The 24,543-nt window shown below is 55.1% G+C and overlaps 1 protein-coding gene across 3 annotated transcripts in view; it reads left to right on the top strand.

The window, feature by feature from the left end:
* The window catches only part of MSRA (methionine sulfoxide reductase A), a 95,505-nt gene extending 76,353 nt beyond the window's left edge, over nucleotides 1–19,152 (top strand). For all 3 annotated transcript variants that reach the window (XM_078856356.1, XM_078856358.1, XM_078856357.1), the window contains exons 5-6: nucleotides 5,261–5,367; nucleotides 17,104–19,152. In XM_078856356.1, coding sequence (XP_078712482.1) covers nucleotides 5,261–5,367; nucleotides 17,104–17,280 — 284 coding nt within the window. In that variant the 3' untranslated portion in view covers nucleotides 17,281–19,152. The remainder of the gene's footprint in view (nucleotides 1–5,260; nucleotides 5,368–17,103) is intronic.
* Nucleotides 19,153–24,543: the final 5,391 nt, after the last annotated feature.

Genomic DNA, 24,543 nt, shown 5'->3' with positions numbered 1-24,543 from the left:
GCGGCAAAATTAAGTGTTTAATCCTGCGCCGAACATCGGCGTTGCCGACGCCACGTGGGCAAACCGCACGCGGTGCCCCGGGCGTTTTTTTGCCGGTTTTTGAAAGAACCGTGTTCTGGAGTGAGAATACCGCAGTGCGGAGCCGAGTGAGGTTCCCGCGCAGGCGGGCGGGCGCCAGATTAAAACTAGTGCCGCGAGAGTTTGCGCGCGCTCGTGACGGGCAGGTGTCTGCCGAGCGGCGAGGGCTGTAGGCGGGCGGCGGCTAAAGCCGGAGATGAATGGGGACGCGAGCGAGGGGAAGCGGCCACGTCCCGTCGAGGGCCCCTCGCGCCGCCGCTCACCGGCGGGGCGGCGCGGGAAGGAATTACCGGCGGCGGCCGTGGCAAACAACTGAGGCGTTGGTGTTTAATTGTGTGCGCCGTGAAAATAGAGTGCGTGCGATGGCACGAACGGCGTGGGCGCACGGGTGCGCGCTCGCTGGCACGCTGCGCACCCACGCGTTGCGCAGCGTGGAGGGGCACACAGGTGTGCGGGGGTGTGTGTTTGTATGTGCAGGTGTGCGGACGACCGCGATGTGTGCGTGTGCATGAGCGACACAGGTGTGTGTGTGTGTGAGCACGCCAGCGTGCGTGGTCGGTACGGGGAGTGGCGGCGCCGTGGTTGGCCCACTGCGCTACGAACCCCGAACGATCCGAGTTCGATTCCCGCTTGCGACCAATAGCAGTGGCGAATATTTTAACCGGTCCTGGGCCTCGCCAAGGTCGACTCAGCCTAAAATGAGTACCTGGTGCGATGTAAACATCAGCACCGGGGAGACAGACGGCCGGGCGTGGTGTTGGCTCGCCCCCACTTGTGCCGCGTTCGCTAACAGCACTTGCCCCAACAGTCTGTGCTTTGTCTTTATGTGTATGTCTTGGAGACATTGGTGGTGTGGGTGTGTGTGTGGACATGTATATAGGGGATAAGTGTGGGCCGTCTGCGTGGTGTGTGTGTGTTTTGGAGATTAGTTGGCCATGTGGTGTGTACGGAGGGGCATGTGTGCTGTGGGTGAATGTCTGTGTGTCGAGGGGAGCGGTATTGTAGCGGTCGACTCGGCCTCAAATGAGTACCTGGTGCGGTGTGTAAACATCACCACTGGGGAGACAAAGGCGGCCGGGCGTGGTGCTGACCACCCACCCACTGGTGTGCCGTGCCTGCCTTCACAGATGCTCGCTAAAAGAACTTTCCCCAACAGTCTGTTAAGGTCAATCTAGATTTGAGGTTTTCGTGACTGCAGGGATCCATACTCTTTGGTTCTTTCGGTAAAGTCACGTCGGTATAAAATAAAATGAATTAAATCACGACGTTTCGTGATTTAATCTGTTAAGGCTTTAGAAGGGGATCTTTGTCTTTGTGCAGGAACCAAGTGTGGGGTATGTACAAGGGCAGGTGTGTGTGGACTTGTGTGTGTGTGTGTGTGTTTACACTGGGCAGACTGTGTGAGTGAGGAGGACCAGTGTGCTGCGTGTGTTTGTGTTCAGGGGACGGATGTGCGACGTGTGTGTGCGCTTGTGTGTACTCGTGTGCGTGTCTGCGCTGTGCAGGAGACAGTTGTGCCGTGGGCCACGTTGTGAGCGAACAAGTGTGCCATGCTGTGCGCGTTCCGCGTTGCAAATTCAAAATGATCACGGGCCGCTGAGATTGCACCGTGCGATTCCTCGTCATCAAAGACCGAACAAAGTTAATTGCAGGCGGGACAAAAAAAAAACCCCAAGGTGAGTTTTAGACTGTGAAAAAGTCTAGTTCGGGAGGTAGGAGAATTTAGACGGATTCTGAGCAACAGATGCAAATCTGCGGAGAAGTAAAAGTGATGGGGTGGATGTGTGATTGTTATAAATAATGAACGCCGAGGGTGGGGGCACAGCGGGTAGTGGTGGTGGGGGGGAGAGAAGCTGTGCGCGACGACGCGAAGAAAGGGGAGAGACAGAGGGAGGAGGATTAGAATGCCAAGTGAGAAAATGTAAGTCAGTGAAATCCGTGAAATATTTAAAAAGAATAAAAATAGAAGCCACCTATTACATTAATAATAATAATAATGCCTTAATTATTCCGATACCGATTACCTCTAGGGGACAATGGGGGAACTTGGTATGAAGTCTGAAAAAGGTTTGGGCTCAAAATAAACACGGGAAAAATAAAAGCTTGCGAATTCAAATATTTGTTGGCTAGACACTCGAAGAAAATAAATGTTTACCTCGGGAAATTATTGGAAGTTGATAGCGAGAACATTTTTCGAATGGAAGCGAGTAATATCGGGATGGGAGAGCTTTTTGAAAATTGGATCGCGAGAGTGAAAAGCAGCATTCCAAGTGTGCCTCACCAGGAGAAGGTGCAGTCGGTGCGTGCCGCCCGCCCGCCTGCCCGCCCGCCGCATTGCGCGTGGGGTCAGGGATACGAACACCGTCCAAACGGAGCCAGCGCCGAGGAGTGCGCAAAAGCAGCGTGGAGAGATTCGCGCTCGCACTTTCACGGAGATGCGGAGACAGAGGAGCGGTGCCGCAGATCGGAACACAAACGCCAATCGGAGACAACGTGTCGGCTTGGGCAGGTGACGTGACCAAAGCGATAATGGCCGATGTTCGAGACTGGTGGTGGTGGAATGTTTCCGAGGGCACGACCGCTGTGGAGATGGAGCGATGAGATCGGCTGCGCGTGTGGGAGCCTCGCGGATTGATGCACGGGGAATGTCGATTATGCTGGCAACCGTTCGTCCAGCAGTGGCTAGATGATGGTTCATGATGATGGTGATGACCGTGCCGTGTGCGTGTGCTGCGTGCCGTGTTTCTGTCGGGGTGATTGTGACACGGTCCGTGCCGTGTTTTGTGCTACGGACCCGGCGACACCAGTTCGACTCCTGCTCACGGCCAACACCGGTGACGATTATTTGAACCTGTCCTGGGCCTCCTCTTGGTCGACTCGGCCTCAAATTAGTACCTGGTGCGCTGTGTAATCATCGCCACTTGGAGAGACGAAGGCGGCCGGGCGTGGTGCTGGCCACCCACCCCCTCGTGTGCCGTGCCGGCCATCATAGGTGCTCGCTAACAGTACTTGCCCCTACAGTCTGTTAAGGCTATGGGGACGGGGAGGGGGGGATATTTTGTCTTTTCCGTGTGTGAGAGTTTACGGGCACAGAGACCGGGCTTTGTGACGGTTCCACAATGGACGGGCGCGACCGTGGCAGATGTAATGGTGGCAGCCCGTGAAATGCGACTGTTAATTTTTATTTTATTTTGTCGCCAGCGCTGCCGCTTTGATAGCGTACAGCGTGTCCTTCATCCACGCCAGTCCCCAGAGAAGTGACCTTGAGCAGAGAATGCTTTTTTAATATTAAGAATTTGTTTTTTGAAGGCACAGCGTATAATAATATGCCTCGAATAGCAGCGCTGACAAATAATTGTAGTGCGCTAATCTTAATAACCTATTAGCTATGACATTACTTCTCGCCGAGTAAATATCATTGCATCAATGGCCAATTACAGAAATAATTAAAGGAAGGCTAAAAAAAAAATCGATAATTTAAGAAGTGTGATTAATAGACCGAATGCTGTGATGCATCGCTGCGAGGAGTATGTTAATTGATTTTCATGTTTGGAGGAAAATTTCCGGGCAGTGTGCGGTGCACGTCGCGTGAATAATGCGGCCTCTCCCGGCGATCTGCGGGCAGCGCAGTGGCGGCCTCCCAGAATACCGTGCGGCGGCGGCCGCGGTGGAAGTGTTGGCTGCGCAGAATAAAAAATCCTCTAGTCCAGCATTTCTCAAACCGTGGGTCGCGACCCTTCCACCCATCCCCCCCACCGCCCCCATCCCCCCCATCCCCCCCCTCTGCCCCTTGCCAATCCGACACCCCAGGAGGTCACTTTGTCAATATCGGCAGAGGCATGGGCCGTCTTGTTTAATTGCCAGAATAAAATAACGTTTGAGTTCATCGATTGTGGGAATTTCTCGCGTTCGGTCGGAATTTCTCTCGAGTCTCAAGGCTACGCGCCTTGCAGTGCCGGCAGCTGCAGCCGTTGCCCCTGCGGTGCACGGACCGACGTCCCCACGTGTCTCCCGCTTGAGATGAGCGCATCGATTTAAACGTTTAAAATCACGAGGCCTACACCGAAGGAAAAGCCTCCGTGTTTGAATATCGTGTGCGTGTGTGTATATTGTGCTTCTATAGATATTATACTTCGGGATGAATTTTTTATGTTACCGATTTGGATTTTTTATTTTTAGAGGCCATTGTGGATTTTTTGATGGGTACTTTTTCGGATGATCGACACTTGTGTGTTGATACCACGTTGGCAGGCTGGCGGAAGTGAGTGAGCGTCATCGCATTCGTGATGTCATCCGAAGCGAGAGCTTTCTTTGATCGTCCACAATGTCGTCTGAAGGCCTGGTGTTTTGGATCAATCCCACAATTGAGAGCACCACCACAGCCCTGATGCAGTAAAACTCCGGCTGGCTGAACACCAGATAGAGCCGGATTCCGTACAAACGTATTCCCACGGGACAAGGGCTCCCCCCTGTCAGTCCAGCTAGCCGGTGTTTCACTGTCTGTTACAAACATATGCAGGGTCCAGGCGTCACACACACTGTGGCGAGAGACCAAGTGGGGCTCGCCGTGGAGACGAACTACCACCCGCCATCGCTCGCTTGCCAGGAATTTGCCTGTGATGAAATCGGCTCGTGTGCCGGTGCCCGGGCGCATTGCGTTACGTCGCAGGGGTGGGCCCCGAGAGATGGCGACGGCTCGAGGAAGCCTTCATCCAGCAGTGGATTGATCACCGTTGATGATGATGACGATGGTGGTGGTTGCGCGCTCGCGGCTAGCGGTGCCGTGCCATCTCGGCGGGCAGTTTGCGGCAGCCGCACCGCGCGCCGCTCGGCGGGACCTTGAGGTTTGTGCTCATTGTGTGAAATACCACCGCTCTTTAAAACATGAATTAAATAAAGGAGGCAATTTATTGCGTTCCTAACCCTCCGCCGTGCGGTGGAGTGTCCTGCACACTCAGCGATCAAGAGAGCCCCCGTACGCGACGCCTCTCGACGCACCGGCGCAGACCTCTACCACTCCGCATCTACGGTGCACGGAGATGACAGGGAGAATGTACGGCGTGATTGCCGGCGAGCGATCTGTACAACGCGTCGCTGTGCCTCTCCGATGCGAACTGTCGCGCATCTGTGCCGCCCCCTCCCCTCCGTCCCTGCGATCCCACTGACACGGACGCGCGTGCAGGCATGCGTCAGGGCAACGACGTTGGGACGCAGTACCGCTCGGCCGTCTACACGCACTCGCAGGAACAACTGGCGGCCGCTAAGACCTCCAGGGACGCGTATCAGAAGGTACGGACGGACAAAGTGCACGCGGACACAAAGACAAAGGTCCCCCGTGCAGCCACACAGACTTGTTGGTGGAGTCCTTTTAAGGCCGGCCTGCACGCACACGCACGCGCACGTACCCTGTTCACACGACCACGGGGGGAAGTGAGCCGGTCTGCTTTATGAGCTGTGCGAAAATCAGTTTTTGCGCATTTCAGTTGGTGCAAATTTTAAGGTGAAGTTAATTTGTTAGAGGTCAACGCCAAGAGGCCATCTCACCATCCACACTAACACACGCTCACACACACTAACACACGCTCATCCACACTAACACACGCTCACCCACACTAACACACGCTCACCCACACTAACACGCTCACCCACACTAACACACACTCACCCACACTAACACACGCTCACCCACACTAACACACGCTCACCCACACGCTCACCCACACTAACACACGCTCACCCACACTAACACACGCTCACCCACACTAACACACGCTCACCCACACTAACACACGCTCACTCACACTAACACACGCTCACACACACGCTCACCCACACTTACACACGCTCACCCACACTAACACACGCTCACCCACACTAACACACGCTCACCCACACGCTCACACACACGCTAACCCACACTAACACACGCTCACCCACTCTAACACACGCTCACCCACACGCTCACCCACACTAACACACGCTCACCCACACTAACACATGCTCACCCACACTAACACACGCTCACACACGCTCACCCACACTAACACACGCTCACACACACGCTCACCCACACTAACACACGCTCACCCACACTAACACACGCTCACCCACACTAACACGCTCACCCACACGCTCACCCACACTAACACACGCTCACACACACTAACACACGCTCACCCACACTAACACGCTAACCCACACTAACACACGATCACCCACACTAACACACGCTCACCCACAATAACACACGCTCACCCACACTAACACACACTCACCCACACTTACACACGCTCACCCACACTAACACACGCTCACCCACACTAACACACGCTCACCCACACTAACACACGCTCACCCACACTAACACACGCTCACCCACACTAACACACGCTCACCCACACTAACACACACTCACCCACACTAACACACGCTCACCCACACTAACACACACTCACCCACACTAACACACGCTCACCCACACTAACACACGCTCACCCACACTAACACACGCTCACACACGCTCACACACACGCTCACCCACACTAACACACGCTCACCCACACTAACACACGCTCACTCACACTAACACACGCTCACCCACACTTACACACGCTCACACACACTAACACGCTCACCCACACGCTCACACACACGCTCACCCACACTAACACACGCTCACTCACACTAACACACGCTCACACACACTAACACATGCTCACCCACACTAACACACGCTCACCCACACTAACACACGCTCACCCACAATAACACACGCTCACTCACACTAACACACGCTCACACACACTAACACACGCTCACTCACACTAACACACGCTCACCCACACTTACACACGCTCACCCACACTAACACACGCTCACCCACACTAACACACGCTCACCCACACTAACACACGCTCACCCACACTAACACACGCTCACCCACACTAACACACGCTCACCCACACTAACACACGCTCACACACACTAACACACGCTCACCCACACTAACACACGTTCACCCACACTAACACACGCTCACCCACACTAACACACGCTCACACACACTAACACACGCTCACTCACACTAACACACGCTCACCCACACTTACACACGCTCACACACACTTACACAGGCTCACCCACACTAACACACGCTCACCCACACTTACACACGCTCACACACACTAACACGCTCACCCACACGCTCACACACACTAACACGATCACACACCACAGCATTATCCAGCTACACCATGAACAGTAGCATCGTGACGGAAGCAACTGAGCATGTAAGAATTAGAAACGGCGTGGTTTTCAGGTGGAATCAGAATTCACATGTATTTACTGGCGCACAAATGCAACTGCATCTCAGAGCGCTTTAGATGTCGCAAACACTCGCACGCACGCATGTCCGCCCTCTCCCACGCTCGCTCACTTGCTCTCACACGCACTTACGCTCTCTTTCACGCTTGCTCGCTCTCCCGCACGCACGCGTGTGCTCTCTCTCATACTCGCTCGCTCTCACAGACGCACACTCACGCCGTCTCTCTCTCTCTCTCGCTCACTCGCTCTCCCGCACGCGTGTGCTCTCTCTCTTCCGCACGCTCGCTCGCTCACTTGCACGCCGCCTGTTTGTGGATTCAAATCCCCTGCTGGGAGTGCGAGTCAAGAGCCCGTGCATTAACAACCTGAAATAAATAAAATAAACCCCCCATCTCCCGGGACAGCCCCACGGAAATTGGATGCAAATTGCCGCCGCGTTGCGCCGCGGACACCGCCGCACAAAATGGCAGCCGGCCGCCCCTATTAGCCGTCGGCGGCCATGACTGTGCTCGCGCCCGCTCCTCCGCAGATCGGGCGGCGCTAATCAAGTGGCGGTTGCCCGCGCGTGGTAAACGAACGGCTCGCACGCAAATACCGCCGCCGCTAATGTCGCGACAGTTTTCCGGTTCATCTCCTGGACAGGGCTTGTGGCGGACGGAATTTGGCGGTGGGAGCGTTTGTGAGTGTTTGCGACGAAGGCTGCATGCAGCAGGATTTGTCCGGTCGGTGCCTCGGGCGACTGCCTCCCGCTCTCTCTCTCGCTCTCTCTCGCTATCTCCCGCTCTCTCTCTCTCGCTCTCTCGCTCTCTCTCACTCTCTCTCGCTTTCTCGCTCGCTGCATCTCGGCCATGATGGGAGGCTGTGGGTATTTGTAGCCATCTTGAATTTTCACGGCCATTTTGTTGCCGTTTCATGAATTTTTATGACCGCGATGATTTTTTTTCTCTTCGGTGTTTTTCGGTTCGGTTGTCGCTCATTCTTGCCGTAGGTGTACGAGATTTGCTGTCTCGGGGGGTTCTCGCCCTATTAGAATAAAGGTTCTTAACTCTACCATTTTTGTTTGGGCAGCAACAAAAATATTTTTTGCAAAAAACGGCACCCGCTTTGTGCCGCTGAAAGAGTGGCTGGTTGGAGGCGTAAGAGAGAGGAAATGTCAGGGAGAGGAAACGTAAGAGAGAGGAAATGCGACGGAGGGAGAAGGATTGTGCGCAGTGCGTGGCACGCGCCTGTCCACCTGCGCCGCAGCACAAAAAGAGCTCAACCGTTTTTTGCGCATCGTCTTTTCGGCCATTCGAACGTCGCCCTGCTGATGGGGAGCCTGTCCCCGGCGCGTGGAACGAAACGTTGGACACCGTGCCGAACTGGCGTGCGCTAAGGCCCAAAAACACGTCCGTCGTAGAGCCGCACTCGAAGCGTGCGTTGAGATTTAGCGACGACGGACCGGCGAAGGGCCGCACCACGGCACGATCGCGGGACCCTCGGCAGCAGCCGCAGCAGCAGCAGCAGCAGGAGGAGCGGGAACCATTTTACCGCCGCGGCTGCTCCGGCGACCGCGAGCTGCCGAGTGCAGCGCCGGCGGTGCGGCAGCGCCGATCGTCCCTTCGTGCGAATCGGAGGCAGCGCTTAATGGCGAACGGTGCCTCTCCCCCCCCCACCCCTGTCTCCCCCCCCACCCCGCCCGCGTGCCCCCCACGTTCCGCCAGCCCCCCCCCGCCCCCCTCCCCCGCTCGCTCGTGGCGGTGCTGACGTGATGGATGAGCTGATCAGACCTGACACGGGCGGCCCATCTGTCCGCTCGCTCGCCCTCGCTCGCTCCACGTCGTCGTCGTCCCCCCGCCCCCAACCCGCCACCCCCCCCCCCCCTCGTGTGCCGCGTTGAGCGCTAATGGTGAGCGTGCCTCGAGGTTAGAGGGGAGAGGGAGGACGGGCGGCGTTATTAGCACGGAGGAGGATGGCACAAGCTGCGGCCTTTGTGAGCCCACACTTTGCGACCATTGCCCCTGTGGCACGTCCCCTCCTGGCCCCCACGGGCCGGGGCCTGCGCTGGCGTGCGGTGGTCGAGGCTCCAATGAAACGGGGGGGGGGGGGTGGGGGCGACCGAACCTATTTGTTTATTTACCGCTTGTTGCGTCCACACGCTCCGCTGTGGGCGACGACAAACTTCGAAAGAGGTTTTTTTTCTTCTTCTTCATTTTTTACATCAAAAGTAGAAATCCGCCGAGCGGGATGCCGTGATGTAACGATTCATGTGGATGCAGCTTTGCCGTAATTGTCATCAGGAATTGAAGTATTTGCATTCACCGGACTCGTAATCGCCTCGGCAACGCACGGAGCGCCTTACATCTCGTCTCGCGATTTTCTGGGCTGCGATTGATTCAAAAATCGATAAAAAAAATTGTCTATCGCCTTTGTCTCATCTCATTATGCGTCCCGTTTGTACACCGTCGTCCCTCCCACCGCCACCCCTCCCCCCCCCCCCCCCAATGACCTCGATCGTAACATTCAAATGTAATTTGCGAACACCGTGAATGATCGATTCGCACTCCCGCGATCCGACGCACGTAGCCTGAGCGCAAGAAAGAATCGATTTCAGCCAACGCGTCGCTGCTGGAGGACTCTGATCGAAGCACACGCTCACCTGCGCACGCACACACGCGCATGCACACGCGCATGCACACGCGCATGCACACGCGCATGCACACGCGCATGCACACGCGCATGCACACGCGCATGCACACGCGCATGCACACGCGCATGCACACGCGCATGCACACGCGTGTGCGATCACTCCGTCGGGCTCAGATTCTGGTACAGCGTTTTCTCTTTTTTTTCCTTTCCCCGCGCTCGGTATTTCTGTCTCGTCGTGGGACCGGACACGACTCCCCAGTTATGGCTGAGATTAGAGCCGGCAACCATCAATTATGCATGAGCGCGCTCTCCCCATTGTGAAGTTCCCAGATAATAACGCGTGCGCGAGGACGCCCCCTCTCCTTCGCTGGGCGGGGGGGGGGGCGGGGGGTGTGCGGGGCAACATCCGGTGGCGAACAGACGGGCGAGCGGGCGAGCTGATGAGCTGACGAGCGGGGGGCTGGCGGGTGAGAGGGCCGGGGGTCGGGGGGGGGGGGCAGCAGGGGAGGGGGCTGCTCCATCCTCCGCAGAATTGAAAAATATCGATCGGCCCGTACCCTCGTTGGGTGCCGTCGCGCGAGCGCCGAGCGCCAGCCAGCCCGTGCCACCCGATCTCACGTGGGGCGGCACGTGCGAGCGGTGGCGGCCGGCGTTCCCGCGGACACATCCTTTAATCGGCTTGCCGCTGCCCGCACGCGCGCCTCTAATAGCTTTAACGCCGGCGAGAGGACAGGCTGTTCCGATTCGAACCGGGGGGGATGCGGCATGCAAACTGCTTTCTTTGTGAAGCGGCGGCGGGGGGGATGTGGTGGGGGCGGTGGGGGTGGCGGTTATTTTTGTTGCGCGGTAATCGCAGGTTTTGCGTGGCACCGCTCTCCGCCGCGTGCTGCGTCCCCGCGCGAAGCCCACCTACACACAAAGACCCGCGCGCTTGCGCTGGAGTTTTACTTTTTGGGTGAATCGTGACACATTCCATCAATTAATTGCCTTAACAAAACAAAGCCTGTGACCAAAACTGACACTGCATGAGAGTTTGCGCAAAATAATTAGGGAGAAAGTGTTCTGACATTTATTGAATTTGAGAATGTGGGATGACACGCTGATATGTATTTCTTTCAACAAAGATGTTATTTCACTTATTGGTGGAGTGGCACTAAGGATGTGTGTGTGGCTGGATGGCTGGGTACATCAATGACTAAGTGACTGTATAGGTGGTTGACTTGGTGGCTGATTGGCTGGATGGATGGGTGGGTGGCTAGGTAGGCTGCGTGGCTGGGTGCCCGAGTGGATTGAGTGGATGGTTGGCTTCGTTGACTGCTGGAATGGCTGGATCGTGTGCAGTGTCTGAGCATGCGAGAGGGTAGGTGGTAGATAGTGGGTGGGTGGTCGCGTGTCTCGTTGTGAGAGTGGCTGCTAGGCAGAGCCCTGCGATGGCTCTCCCACGCCGCCGTCGCTGCTGCTGCGTGTGGACGTGGTCAGCGCGTGGGCTCTGTGCCGGGCACGGTTGAGCCGCGTCGGAATGCGGCGTCCTGCTCACCGCCTCGGTCGAGTCTCTTGCCACTCACCCTCTCTTGGTGCTCTGGCATTGCGAGCCCCATTGACCATGCGTCACACTGTCTCCCTCCGTCTCCTGCCTCCTCCTCTTCCTCCCTGCATCTCCCTCCATATCCCTCCATCTCACTCCATCTCTGATGCATCTCAATCCATCTCTGATGCATCTCCCTCCATCTCCCTCCATCTCCCTCCAGCTCCCTGCATCTCCCTGCATCTCCCTCCGTCTCCCTCCTCCCCCTGAGATAATCTTCTTTCGCTTCAAGCTTGACCACCGCTCGTACACTGATGGCAGCCGACTGTGCATCTATTCTCATTACGTTCAAATCCCCTGCGCGTGCCTTTAACCCTAATCAGAACCCGTGCCTTTCTCTCCGCGTGTGCACGCACGTGCGTGTGTGCATGCGTAAGTGCACGCGTGGCGCTACTGGCCACACCACCCCCATCGTCCTCACCAGCGACACCTTGCCCCAACAGTCTGATGAAGCCTGTACGGCACTGAGATTCGTTTTATTTCTGTACACGTACATGTATCCCGGTCCTCTCCTCAGTCGACTCAGCCTTAAACGAGTACGCGTTGTGCAGTCAACCAACGCCCTCGGTGACGAAGGTGGCTCGGCGTGGTGATGCTGGCACCACACCCCACTCGTGTGGCCAACCCTGACCCTTAATAGGTGCTCACTAACAGCGCACGCCTCCCCAGCCACAGCCGTGTATGGCTGTGGGGAGGGAGGATTTCTGTGTACACGGGCGCAGCAATGCGGACTCTCACTCGCAGCCCCGGTCTTTGTTCCCGGACGCTTTCGCCCTTGCACGCACGCACGCATGCTTACACACGCGCACGCACGCACACGTGCGTTATCACCGCGCAGCTTGGCGCGATGTTTAAATCTACCGCAGTGCGAGAGACGTGCAGCGATTTGGTCTTCTCTCTCTACGCGGTATATACTGTTGGTTATCGCCTCGGCCTCGGCGCCTGCGTTAACTATCGGCTTATGCTAATGTCGCATTGATGGCCTCGGAATTTGGAGTCATAATCACAGCCGTCCCCCCACGGCACTTGCCGCGACCGTCGCGTCATCGCCTTGTGTTTGCGTGACCTGCCCCGGTGGGTCACGTGTGCAGGCTGTACGCCCGTCGTGGTGGTGGTGGTGGTAAATGTGTAAAACGTCACCACTCGGGAGACAAAGGCAGCCGTGCGTGGTGCTGGCCACCCCACCCCATTCGTGTGCAGTGCCGGCCTTTATAGGTGCTACTCGCGAAAAGCACTTGCCCCAACAATCTGTCTTTCGTGATGAATGTTGTGCGCATTGCTGCTATTATTTATCCACGTGTTGGAACAGCAACAACAGTAACAACATCAAGAGTCGCACGAGTCTCGCCGGAACACTGGAGTGCACACTGGTGGTGGATATTTTGTTTTTGTTTGCAACTCTTTTCAAGTTGAAATTCACAGTAAAATGCCAACAATAAAAACCACCAGACGTGTTTCACAAGTACATTTGTTTTATACTAAAAGATAAAAAAAGAATTGCTTTATAAAGAATGGGACATCAAATACTGCGCATGTATTACACTTGCGTTTTATTTTTGAGCACAGATTTAACGCTCGCTGGAAGGTATAACAACAGACTCCCTGGTGGCGATTATCTGAAGCGGTTCTGGGCCTCCCCTAGGTCGACTCAGCCTCAAATGAGTACCTGGTGCGGTGTGTAACCATTGTCACGAGGGAGACAAAAGCAGCCGGGCGTGGTGCTGGCCACCCACCCCCTCGTGTGCCGTGCCGGCCTTCATAGGTGCTACTCGCTAACGGCACTTGCCCCTACAGTCATTGTGTGGCTACCACACGTGTGTGTCTTTGTCTTTATCGCCTTGCGGGCCGTGCCGTTGCGTAACACAAACGCGGTGGCGGCGCAGAGCCGGGGTGTCCACCGCCCCCCCAGTCTGCTTTAGAGGTCACCTTGATGCGGGCGGGCGGGCGAACAGGCGGGAGGATGATGATGATGATGGTGGTGTTTGCCGGTGGGAAAGTGAGTGAGTGAGCGAGTGACGTGGTGGCGGGCTCGTTGGAAACATTCGACCGACCGCTTTCCGTCCTCGCTGCGAGCGCTCGCAATTTCCATTCAATTTGAGCTTTTTTATCGGCGGATTTGACCGCACTGCAGAGGCGACAACGACGACAAGGGCTGTCCGGCAGCCCATGTGTGTCTCCCCCCCCCCCCCCCCCCCCCCTGTTCATGGAGCAAAATATGCACGGTCCGAAAATTGGGAGCGTTTCGTCCACGTAGAATGCCAGTCTGTAAATGAGTGTTTACATTTACATGCGTGGAGTTCATACGCGTGCGAGTCAGTGTTTTATACGAGTCTGTGCATGCATGTGTGATCAGTACGTGTGTGTATGTGTTTACGTAGCATGGGGAGTGCTATTGTGGCGGTTAGCGCGCTGCGGTATGAACCCGGTGACCTGGGTTCGATTCCTGCTCACGGCCACTACCAGTGACGATTATTTGAACCGGTCCTGGGCCTACCCTGAGGTCGACTCAGCCTCAATTGAGAACTTGATGCGGTGTGTAAACATCGCCACTGGAGCGACAAAGGCAGCCGGGCGTGGTGCAAATATGAAGGTTGTGCTGCACTTCATGGTTGCTAGCTAACAGCACTTGCCCCAATAGTCTAGGATATTTTTATTTGTTGTCTTATGTATGTGAATCCCGTATATTAGACCTATGCATATGTCAGTGCATACATCTGTGAGGCTGCACTGTTGTAAGGCGATGTGTCCGTCTATGTGAGTGTGTTATCAATCTTGATGTGTGCCAGTGTGTGTGTGTCTCTAAACGTGTTGTGTGTGCTGTGGGCAGTGGCGGGGCAGTGGTTAGCGCCCCGCCCCACGAGCTCGGTGGCCCGAGATCTGATATAGTAGGAGAATATATGAACCAGTCGTGGGCCTACCCTAGGTAGACTTAGCCTTAAATAAGTACTCTGTCTACCTGGCGCTGCGGTGTGGTAAACATGAGCACTCGACAGACACGGGGCCAGGCGTGGTAATGACCACACCACCCCCTCGTGTGCCGAGCAGGCCTTTGTAGGTGCTCGCAAACAACACTTGCCCCCAACAGTCTGTTAGAGGCTATAAGGGGGATATTTGTCATTGTGTGGTCACAAGCCTGCCGGCCTGCCTGTGTGCGTGATTAATTGTTGTCTTGCAGCATCCGTTGAAAAATGGAAACAGCTTTTTTTTTGTATCGTCCATATGAATAATTAACCAAATCTGGTCGCCAAATTCGTTTTTTTCTTTTCTTCCCAGCCTCTCTCAGCTTTACACCGCGCCGTATCTTTCGGCGGCGCTATGCGCCGTCTCTACCCATTGCCCGCGAGCGATGTCGGACGGTGACATTTGCGTGATGAGGCCGCATTAGGCCCTATGCCCGGTCCCAGAATAATAAGGTCTCTCGTTTGCCCGGCACCGGCGAAACTCGGCACAACACGAACCACGCCGTCGCCTTGCACCCTTCACGCCGTCGCCAGCCGCCGGCCACGCGTCGCCCACGGCCCCAGGTTGCACGCGCGCCACGCCAAGAGGGAATTGATCACCCGTTTAAATCGCAACCGCGTCTCGCGTCCCACCGCCGTCGTTGTGTGTGCACCTTTGTATTCCGACGCGTGGCACCGGCATTCAACAAAGGAATAATAAATAATAACAATACCCCAATGTCGATGGCTCATGCGCCGCCGATACAAGCGCTGTCTGGAGATACGCGCGTAACGAGCTGTGATCCCAGAGTGGATGTGAAAACGCATCGATGTGTTTGGGTTGCGCCCAAAGCGTGGCCTGGCCTGCTGATGGTGGTTGTGGTGGGGGGGGGGGTGACGGGGGGGGTGTTGGAGGCAGTGATTGTTGAGGACTTCTGGGTGAGACCCGCAACGGAATCGCTGACTCCGCGAGAGACTGAGGCCATCGCCGCCGCAAAATGGATTCCGACACCCGCAGCCCCCCCCCCACCTCCTAACCCCCCCCCCCTCCATCAACAAAGGCTTCCTCCACGTCCCCGTTTCGTTCCCGTCCGCTCTCGACGGATCGCAACGCGTGTCAGGGAATTCCTTCTCCTGCTGCCGGAGCTGCGGGGCCGGTGGGTGACAGGGGCCGAGGGAGGCTCGTGGACGCGATGCAGATTGCTGCCACAGAGACAAAGAGCGTCCGCTTCATTCGCAGCGGAGTGTGCGCAGGGTGGTATATGTGTGTGTGTGTGTGGGTGATGTGTGTGTGTGTGGGGTGATGTGTGTGTGTGTGGGGTGATGTGTGTGTGTGTGGGGCGATGTGTGTGTGGGGTGACGTGTGTGTGGGGGGTGTGTGTGTGTGGTGTGGGGTGTGTCGGGCGGTGTGTGCGTTGTGGAGTGTGCAGAAGGGCGGGCGGGGGTGGATACGAATAGAAATGCCAACAGCAGCCGCAACATTCCGATAATGGCTTCAGCACCTGCCCAGCCGTTAGCTGGGAGCACAGAGCCCCCTAGAGTCCAACACGCAGAAAGGGGGCGGGGGGACTTCAGTCAGTAAACTGTGGTGTAAAACGAGCGTAGGTTAGTAGGGGTTTGGCTTTCGTGAGGCCGTGCAAATCGGCTGCTTGCCACGAGCCCGGCGTGAGCGAAGGGGGCGCCCGGCGCTTGGCTCGAGCGAGACCCCTGCTGGAGGGAGTCCCGGGGCCCAGGCCGCCGCGTCTCGCTCTGTGCCACTGCGAACGCGTGGCCATTTTCTAGGCTGTTCGCCGTCCAAATGGAATGGATGCGGTGCCGCCACGGTTCGGCCCACGGTGCCGCTGTTCACGATTCCATCCACGAGCCCCAAACCAGATCGTTGTTCCCTTGCCGTCGGGAACCACCCGAGCTGGCGTCGCGTGAACACTTCGAATTTCAAAATGTTACCCAATCGCCGCTTGAAATGCGTTGGCAGTCGCGTAATTCACTCTTATTAGCCGTATACACAAAATGGGTTTTGACGAAAGATGTTGCTGCCTTGGGTGGGGTGAGCAGTTTTTTTCTCTGGCCCAGGGACGAAGTGCAGCTCACCGGACTTGCAATGTGGATGTCGCCGGTTCGTTCGATCTCCAGGCATGGCAGCTGAGACGATGGGCGCATTTTGTTATTCATTCTCGACCCCCCGGCCCCCCCACCTCAGTCCATCGAGAGGTAGAAAGAAAAGGGTTCACCAGTCAGTTGATCGGCAGGTCAGGTGTGGTGGGGTAAAGCGTAGGTCCTCCCAAGTCTTCTAAGACGTCCGGCCGCTGTGTACGATAGCTCGCTCTCATGGGAGCCCTTCCACCAGCAGCCGTATGAACGGGTAATTGCGGGGCTGCACCTGCACCTTTCTTTACCTTTGCGGCAAACGGACGACAATAGTGAGATGCCAGTGATAATAAAGCCTCATTTTATTTCGCATGGCAAGTTATAGAGATAGTAAACCGATTTTTTAGTTTTCTTATAAATGTCACAATGCAATATTGCAATTCCCCCATTTTGCGTCCCCAGATGCTGACAACTTCCGGCTTTGGCCAGATCACCACGGAGATCCAGATGTCCGGACCATTCTACTACGCAGAGGACTACCACCAGCAGTACCTGCACAAGAACCCGGGGGGCTACTGTGGCTTGGGGGGCACTGGCGTCTCCTGCCCCGTGGGCCTGAGGCCCTTAGGTGACCTGTAGGGCGGCAGCGTGCCTGCCCGCCCGTCGCCCACGCTGCTGCCTCTTGACGAAGATGTAACGAGGCCGAGCTTGGCGGCCCCCACCTCCCTCCCTCTCTTTCTTTTCTTGACGCCCGCCCGCCCACACGGTCGGTTTTCGGCAAGCGAGTTGGCACGGCCGCAAGTGTGAGAAGTGCCGAGGGTTCTTATCCGGCGTCTCTCTTTTAGTCCCATAGCGTAGTCGACTGACAACGACGACGGGAATAACAACGACTTGCATTTTGCTATTCGCCCGTAGTGTAACAAACCGTCTCGGGGTGCAGGCGAAGTCAAGGAAACGGGAGGGAATGGGAGGAGTGAGCTCGGGAAGGAGGGGGCAGCCCAACGCCCTGACCATCGTGCCCTCAAAACTAGATCACTACTCTACTCTCCGCTTGAACTACACCTGCCACATGAGCCGTCTTATTGGGGCGCCACGGAGGCGAGGTGTTAACTGCCTCGCCTGGTATACAGGAGGGCGTGGGTTCGATCCTGACCCTGACGAAGCCTGCTGTATTTTTGTAGTTTGCATGATCTCCCCGTGGTCGTGTGGATTTTTCTCCGGGCCCTCAGATTTTCCCCTCCACATTTAGAAACGATGCGCATTCAGAGTATTTTGGCTGCTGTTATAAATTTGCATGTGATAATAAACCACTTCGTTGGGCTGTCATTTGTGATAGCCAGGTCGCTTCTGAAAATAATCTATATAGCTCAGTGGGCCTTACCTACTAAAATAAAAAAAAATAGTTTATTTAGTTTGCATTTACGACAGCAGCGGCCGCGTGTTGCTGCGACCGCTGCACTCTGAGAACCCCATCGAGACGCGGTGGCGTTTGGAAGCTATAATCCTTCAAATTCAACTACAGAATTATTGTACGGCACAGAGGGCAGATGTAGTCTCCACGCATTTGTTTGGCACGGTGGACTCAGTACTCAGACTCAGTGCGCCCTTCAAGAGATTCACAACTCGGTTCCGCAACTGCTTGTGGTGGCGGTGCCACTTAGATGCTCATTGTAATTTCTACAAGCACCACGTAGAGTGACGAATGTAACGATGGCTTTCTCCGATGTCTCCCTGCTTGGGCCAAATCTCCACTTGTTGGCCCTGTGCTGGCAGTGGGAACTCCACAATCCTCTGGTGGGGGCGAGTCTGTCCGAAAGTCATGCACCATTGACTTCCCACAAATCGGTGCTTATTTTATCATCTCCGGCGGGATGATGGGCTGTCGCTTTCTCCAACGCCCAGATGTTCATAGTTTGCACAAGTACACCTCAAAAACGTCCGTGAATCTAGTCACACTCTGTGAAGATGGTTGTGCATCCCCTACACAGCGACTCGCAATGCCTGTTGTGCTGGCTGATGGGAGCCAGTTGAGTTGGGTGAGATGTCGGCAAGGAGCGATGAATCGATTAATTGATTACAATGAATGTGTACGCTCACGATATATACGTATGAAATCCCGCGTATAATCATCGATTGTTCACGATGTAAGCACCGTGTAATGTTTGATTTCGGCTAATGCGATGATAATGTAAACATTTGACAAACAAACAATGCAGATGAGATGGTGAAGAAGAGACAAGAGATACCTTTGACTGAATGGCTAGGCCGCAGTGAGAGCATCTTTAAATAACTCGAGGGGGGGGGGGGGATGGTAGGTTTCTAATAAAGATTTTTGTTTAATCTCAGCAGTTACAATGACCTTTATCCGTTATGCTGTGGTCTTACGTGGTACTACAAACGTTCCTGTATTTTTTGACTTGGGGGGGAAAATATCTCTATAAATTCTTATACGTGTACAGAAGAACTGTCTGCCTAATATTTTTCGTAGTTGAATAAAATGATGCTGTGGCATTGTACTTGTTCGAGTTTATGCTGTCGCTAAGCAGAGAAATAGTAATTTATGTGAGCATATTGGCTGTCGCTTTTACCGAAAAAAAACTTAAGAGTATATTGGCACAAGCCAGAGAGGAAAGTAGAGAGACGCATGACGACATGTGCAGCGGACACCTACTACGGGCTGTGTCTGCCCATGGATCGTGGTGATGATGATGGTGATGATGAGGAGGCCCGTGTTCTACCGCGTCCACATGCAGGGAGCTGTGTTGGCAGTGGTGCGCAGGCAGCGGGCTACACGCGGCACGTTGCTCGTCAACTCCGCTATCGAGTTGGCGGTCGTGGTACCGTTGTGTGCTTCCTCCCCTCCCTACGGGTCAGGCAGCAGAGCGCTAAATGTTACCGCTGCCAAAACCCAAATCCATTTTTCCCTGCTCCTCTCCATGATAGTTTTACATATTTCATTTGTTGAGATTTGTTTCTTTTTTCCCAGTTGCTGGCCTTGACCCGGCGCTGCCTCCTAGTTCTCGCCTGGCCTCCATTTTGTGTGCGGACGACTGCCCCCGTCTGTCGTGAGTCTGAGAGTAACTTGGAGACTTTTTTTTAAAACAATTACCATTTGTTCTCGCTTTCTGTAAACGTCCTGTGATGCAGTGGCATTAAATCCAAATTGTTATTACAACAGCAAAATACATCAAGTGTTGTGGGGTGGCCTGGCTATTCTTGAGCAAAAATGTCTTCCACTCAATAGAAGTGCTATTGTCCTACATGTTCGCCTATCGCCACCACCAGCCATGATCCGTGCACTGCTGGATGAAGGCTTCCGCAAGCCACCGATGTCTCGAATAATTCCCACGATGCAACAACATTTTTTTTCCATTAAATTTCCTTTGAGTCCTTCTCCCCAATTATTTTTGTTAATCAATTGCTCTATCAGTGTCTGTTTAACGAGATGAAGAATTCGTCTGGCGCTCTCGCAGAGCATTGCTACCCCTCGTGTCAGCGTACGGCCCACGGTGCAATCCTTTTCTTGTATGATTGTGATCGCTTTCCCTTGGGAGTGGGGAGTGAGCCAGGGCAGTACCAAGCCCACGGAATCCGCGTGGCTCACCGAGTGGCAGCTTCACATACACAGAGCGATGCTGGAACACAAAAGGCCGTTCCTAGGTCACAGAGGCCACTCTCCCGTGTGTTTTTTTTTTGGCACGTGTCATCCAACAAGGTCCGTCCAGTGCTCGCCGAGCTCCATTGGTTTCCGGTTGCCGAACGAATACATTATGACGGTCGCGCTCATTGCACACACAAAGTGGCTTGCCACAGGTGAACCACAACACCTTGCTGATCTCGTCACGGAGCATTAACCATCACGCGAACTCCGGTCATCCTCGCAGCAGCGGTTTTTAGCTAAGCCATCGAACAAAGAAGCTTACCGCATTGCGCCCTTTCAGACGCGCTTCTGCGGCCGTCTGGAACGCTCTTCCAATCTTAGGAAGCCACTGGAGCAATGCACTTTTGAAAATAATTTCTTTAGAACTGCGTTTTTGTGTTTTATTAGTTCTTTCCCTGCCACCTCTGATTACCACGTTTGTCTACATACGGTGCAAAAGAAGTTCAACGTACATACAGTGCGGCCGTAGCAGGAGAGCTTGCGCCGCCTCGGCGCTGTCGAGAACGACGTCCCCGCGCCGCGCGACTCGTTGCCGCGCGCGTGCGGTGCGCCTCCCCGTAATGACTCGGGGCTGAAATCACGAGGTGTGATTACCGAATCTCGAAAATAATTTTGCTCGGGCTAAGCTTATCGGACTAAAGGAACGGCGGGATCATTCCGCGTGCCGCTAATGCGGGTCTCTGAGACGCCGCCGTGCCGTGCGCGAGCCGGGTTTGCCATTAAAGGCGCTGGCGTGGCGCTTGTGCCTTCAGATAGAGGGTGACCTTTATTTTAGCGTCAGGTGAGAGTCCAATGGGACCACGAGCCCCCTTCTTACACGGGAGACACCCCCCTCCCCGTGATAAAGAATCAGACGCGGTAGCAATTTTCAAATGAAATTGAAATTCGGTAAAAAAAAATCTAACATGCTAAAGTTTGAAATGAGGTATAGCTTCATTGATATCACCAGATTAGTGGATCCAACAAACAATTGAAAGTGACTTTGATTAGAAATTTTGTTTTGTCTTTCTTAACAATTTTATTCCAATTGTGCTATATCAGTGCCACGTCACGAGACAAACGCATTTCCTTTGAGCACTCTCGCAGAACAGAAATTAAACTGGAATCATTGAAGGCGATATCACAAAAAGACTTCTGAGTGATCTCTTATCCACCACACGCAATGGGCGCCGCTCTTTCCCACGTGTCCTGCTACAGAGATGCCCATCGCGTAGAAATCAAATGAAAATGCGCCTTTTTAATCCTCCAGAGTTTTTACATGTTTCTGTAGAATTAACTGAAAACCAAATTGAGTGTGTCTATGTCGAACTTCTTACGCACCGTACGCAGCCAACCGTGCTAGTCGGAGGTGAGCACGTAGCCAACATGTCACGATGCATCAGTTGGGACCTCTCGCGCGCGGGGTATAATGCAGCGCTTCCGCGCAACACACACCGGTCCACTGAAGGGCATATCACAGAACTACCATTGATTTCCCTTCAAGTGACTTCTCTCGCGCGCACACCGTCGGGGGCACATCACTGGGAGGGCACCCCGTGTGTGTGTAGCCCTGAGGATTGTTCCGTACGCGAGGAACAACACAGCGATGAGCACGAACCCTCGCGAGGCATGCTCGCCGTGGGACTGATTGCCGTCGATTACCGGCGAGCGAGTGTCGGCGTGTCCACCGCCGCCTTTGATTACGATCCGCACCAATTTTAAACAATAATAAATAACGTTCAAACCAATGCGGTCGAGTGTGCCCCCCCCCCCCCGTGTGTTGGCATTTTGCACGAGAGCCCCGAGAGTTGTGGCAGTGGGGGGGGGGCTTTTTGTTCGTATGCATCCCGCGTCAACGCAATTTATAAGGTTTAATTATTTCTCTCAGAGCCACGCAACGTCTCGGCTGTTATCTGGTGCACCGCAGCCACCAGCGCGCTCGCCCCCTTTGATGCCCCCCCCCGCTCTCTCTAATTAAGCGTCAGCGCGGAGCTCGCCGCGCGCACCCGCGAAGTGCCCGAGCTCGCCCCTTGCGCGTGCACGCGCGCGCGCCCCCGAGACTCGCCGTCGCAGACCCCGAGGCTCGCAAACTCTCCACGTCCCTCGCTCGGCTCTGGTGCCCGCGCGAGCGCCTCCTCCGCTTGGTCCGCGTGCGCTCCAGCTGTGAAGGGCTGCCACCGAGCTCGCCACGTGTCAAGGTCAAGAGGTCGTCCCGGCTCTTGGCCTTCCTTCGATGCTGCTACATCTCGACATCACCCTCGCTCCCCCCCCAGATCGTTCAAGACTCGGCGTTGTTGACACGCACCACCGGCGTGACCTCCAAACACCGCTCTTACGGTCTAACCACCGCCACGAACACCGCCAGGGCTTCATTGCGCGCGCGTTGCCAGGCTGGCTGAGAGTAGGAGCTCTCGGGATGAGTCACTACCATCAGAGTACGAGGCGCGCGCCGATGCGTGGTTCGATCCTTGCGTCTGCCACTATATTCAGGAGCGACCACGGAAGGACGCGTCAGGGGTGGCGCCTTGCTGCACGATTGTTTAATTGGAAAGCCGCTCGTGGTGGTTTTTATTATTATTAAACTTTGGTCGGAGTCTCCAGCTACAGAAATATGCCTCCGACGTGAATGTCCGCGATGATGTAAACGGCAGGCCGGTGCGTGTGCCGAGCCTTGATGGGGGGCGGTATTCACGATTCTCTTGCGACTTGCGGTCACCAGCGAATTGTATCCCGACGGGAGGGTTACTGAGCGTAGCGTCGATTGGGTGTACGGCAGAACCGGCGTCTGGTGATTTTGGTCGACTGCAGCAGGAGGCCGCGACGCCAAACTGTCGGAGGAGGTCGAGAGGTCACAACCATCGCGTGCCAGTGTTCCGTTGACGCCGGGAACCAGCTGCGCTTGAGGGTGGTTAAAGCCAGGATATGTTCGCAGCGGCTACGGACGGTTCGGAATCCGGCTTGTTCGGAAGGCAGTTGGGGGGGCGATCGATGATGGGAGAAAGTCTGGTCGAAGTTTTCAGGCTTTTGCTTCCGGCTCTTTGAATTGGGCTTCGGTTTATGTCTCGTAGCAGTGGAGTTGCAGTGGAGGTTGTAAATGACGACCGATGGCCATGACCTTGCGCGACTGCGTCCGTGCGCCTGTGTGGTGGGTGTAGTACAGCCAGCCGCGTGCTGTGCGCACGGCTGCGCCACGTGGCAGTCAGCCAGAGGGCAGTGCGGCACAAAACAAAATCCATTGTTGTACTCTACTTCTATCCCCCCCCCACCTCCTACCGACCCGCGTCTACGCTCTCCGCCTTCACCAAGCGACACTGGCCAAGCGTGGGGACGTGGTCAACCCCCAACACGACGACGCGCGGCTTGGGGAGGCCCTCATCCAGCAGTGGATTCTTGAAAGCACCGTCAGTGTCAACGTGCAGGGATGACGAGGGGCAAAACCCTGACGCGGTGTTTTTATTTTCGGTGGGAAAATGTGCACTTGTTGTATGATTGATGTCCTTGTAGAGCGAGCTATTTTTATATTCGTAACCCTGAACCTGTCTGTTGACTTAAAAGGAAAACATTTTGGGCCAACTCCAGCCAATGGGAAGCAATGAGCAGACGATGACCATCCAATGGAAAGAATCGATTCCCTCGGAGCTGCTTATGAATTGTCGCGTCGATTGCAAAGCTGCAACATAAAAAAAACGACGCTCCATCCCGTGATTGAACCCCCATGCTCGAACTACCCATGCACACCACCATGCTAGACCCCATGCTCAAACCCACAAATCATGCCAGACCACACGCTTGTACTCTATTTGTGTATGTTCAGTGTGTGTGTACGTATCATGTGTGTGTGTATATTTGGGGCGTATGTGTGTGCATGTCTGTATGTATGGTGCTGTGGGGAGCGGTGGTGCAGCGGTGAGCTACGAAACAGGCTACCCGAGTTCGATTCCCGCTCACGGCCAACACCAGTGAAGATTTTATGAACTGGTCCTGTGCGCCCCCCCTAGGTCGATACAGCCTCAAATGAGTACCTGGTGTGGTGGGTAAACATCGCCACTGGTGAGACAAAGGCGGTCGGGCGTGGTGCTGAGCACCCACCCCCTCGTCCGCCGTTCCGGCCTTCGTAGGTGCTCGCTGACAACACTTGCCCCTACAGTCTGTTAAGGCTCCACGGGGGATCTTTGTCTTTGTGAGTGCAAGCACCGTGGTGACGTCACCGCCACTTCGTGGCGAATGCCTGCGGGTGTTGTTGTTGTGAGTGCAACCCTACA

The sequence above is a fragment of the Lampetra fluviatilis genome, chromosome 5 (assembly GCF_964198595.1).
Source record: "Lampetra fluviatilis chromosome 5, kcLamFluv1.1, whole genome shotgun sequence".
NCBI lineage: Eukaryota > Metazoa > Chordata > Hyperoartia > Petromyzontiformes > Petromyzontidae > Lampetra > Lampetra fluviatilis.
The sequence above is the reverse complement of the archived record's forward strand: the minus strand, read 5'-3'. Positions and strand labels throughout refer to the sequence as shown.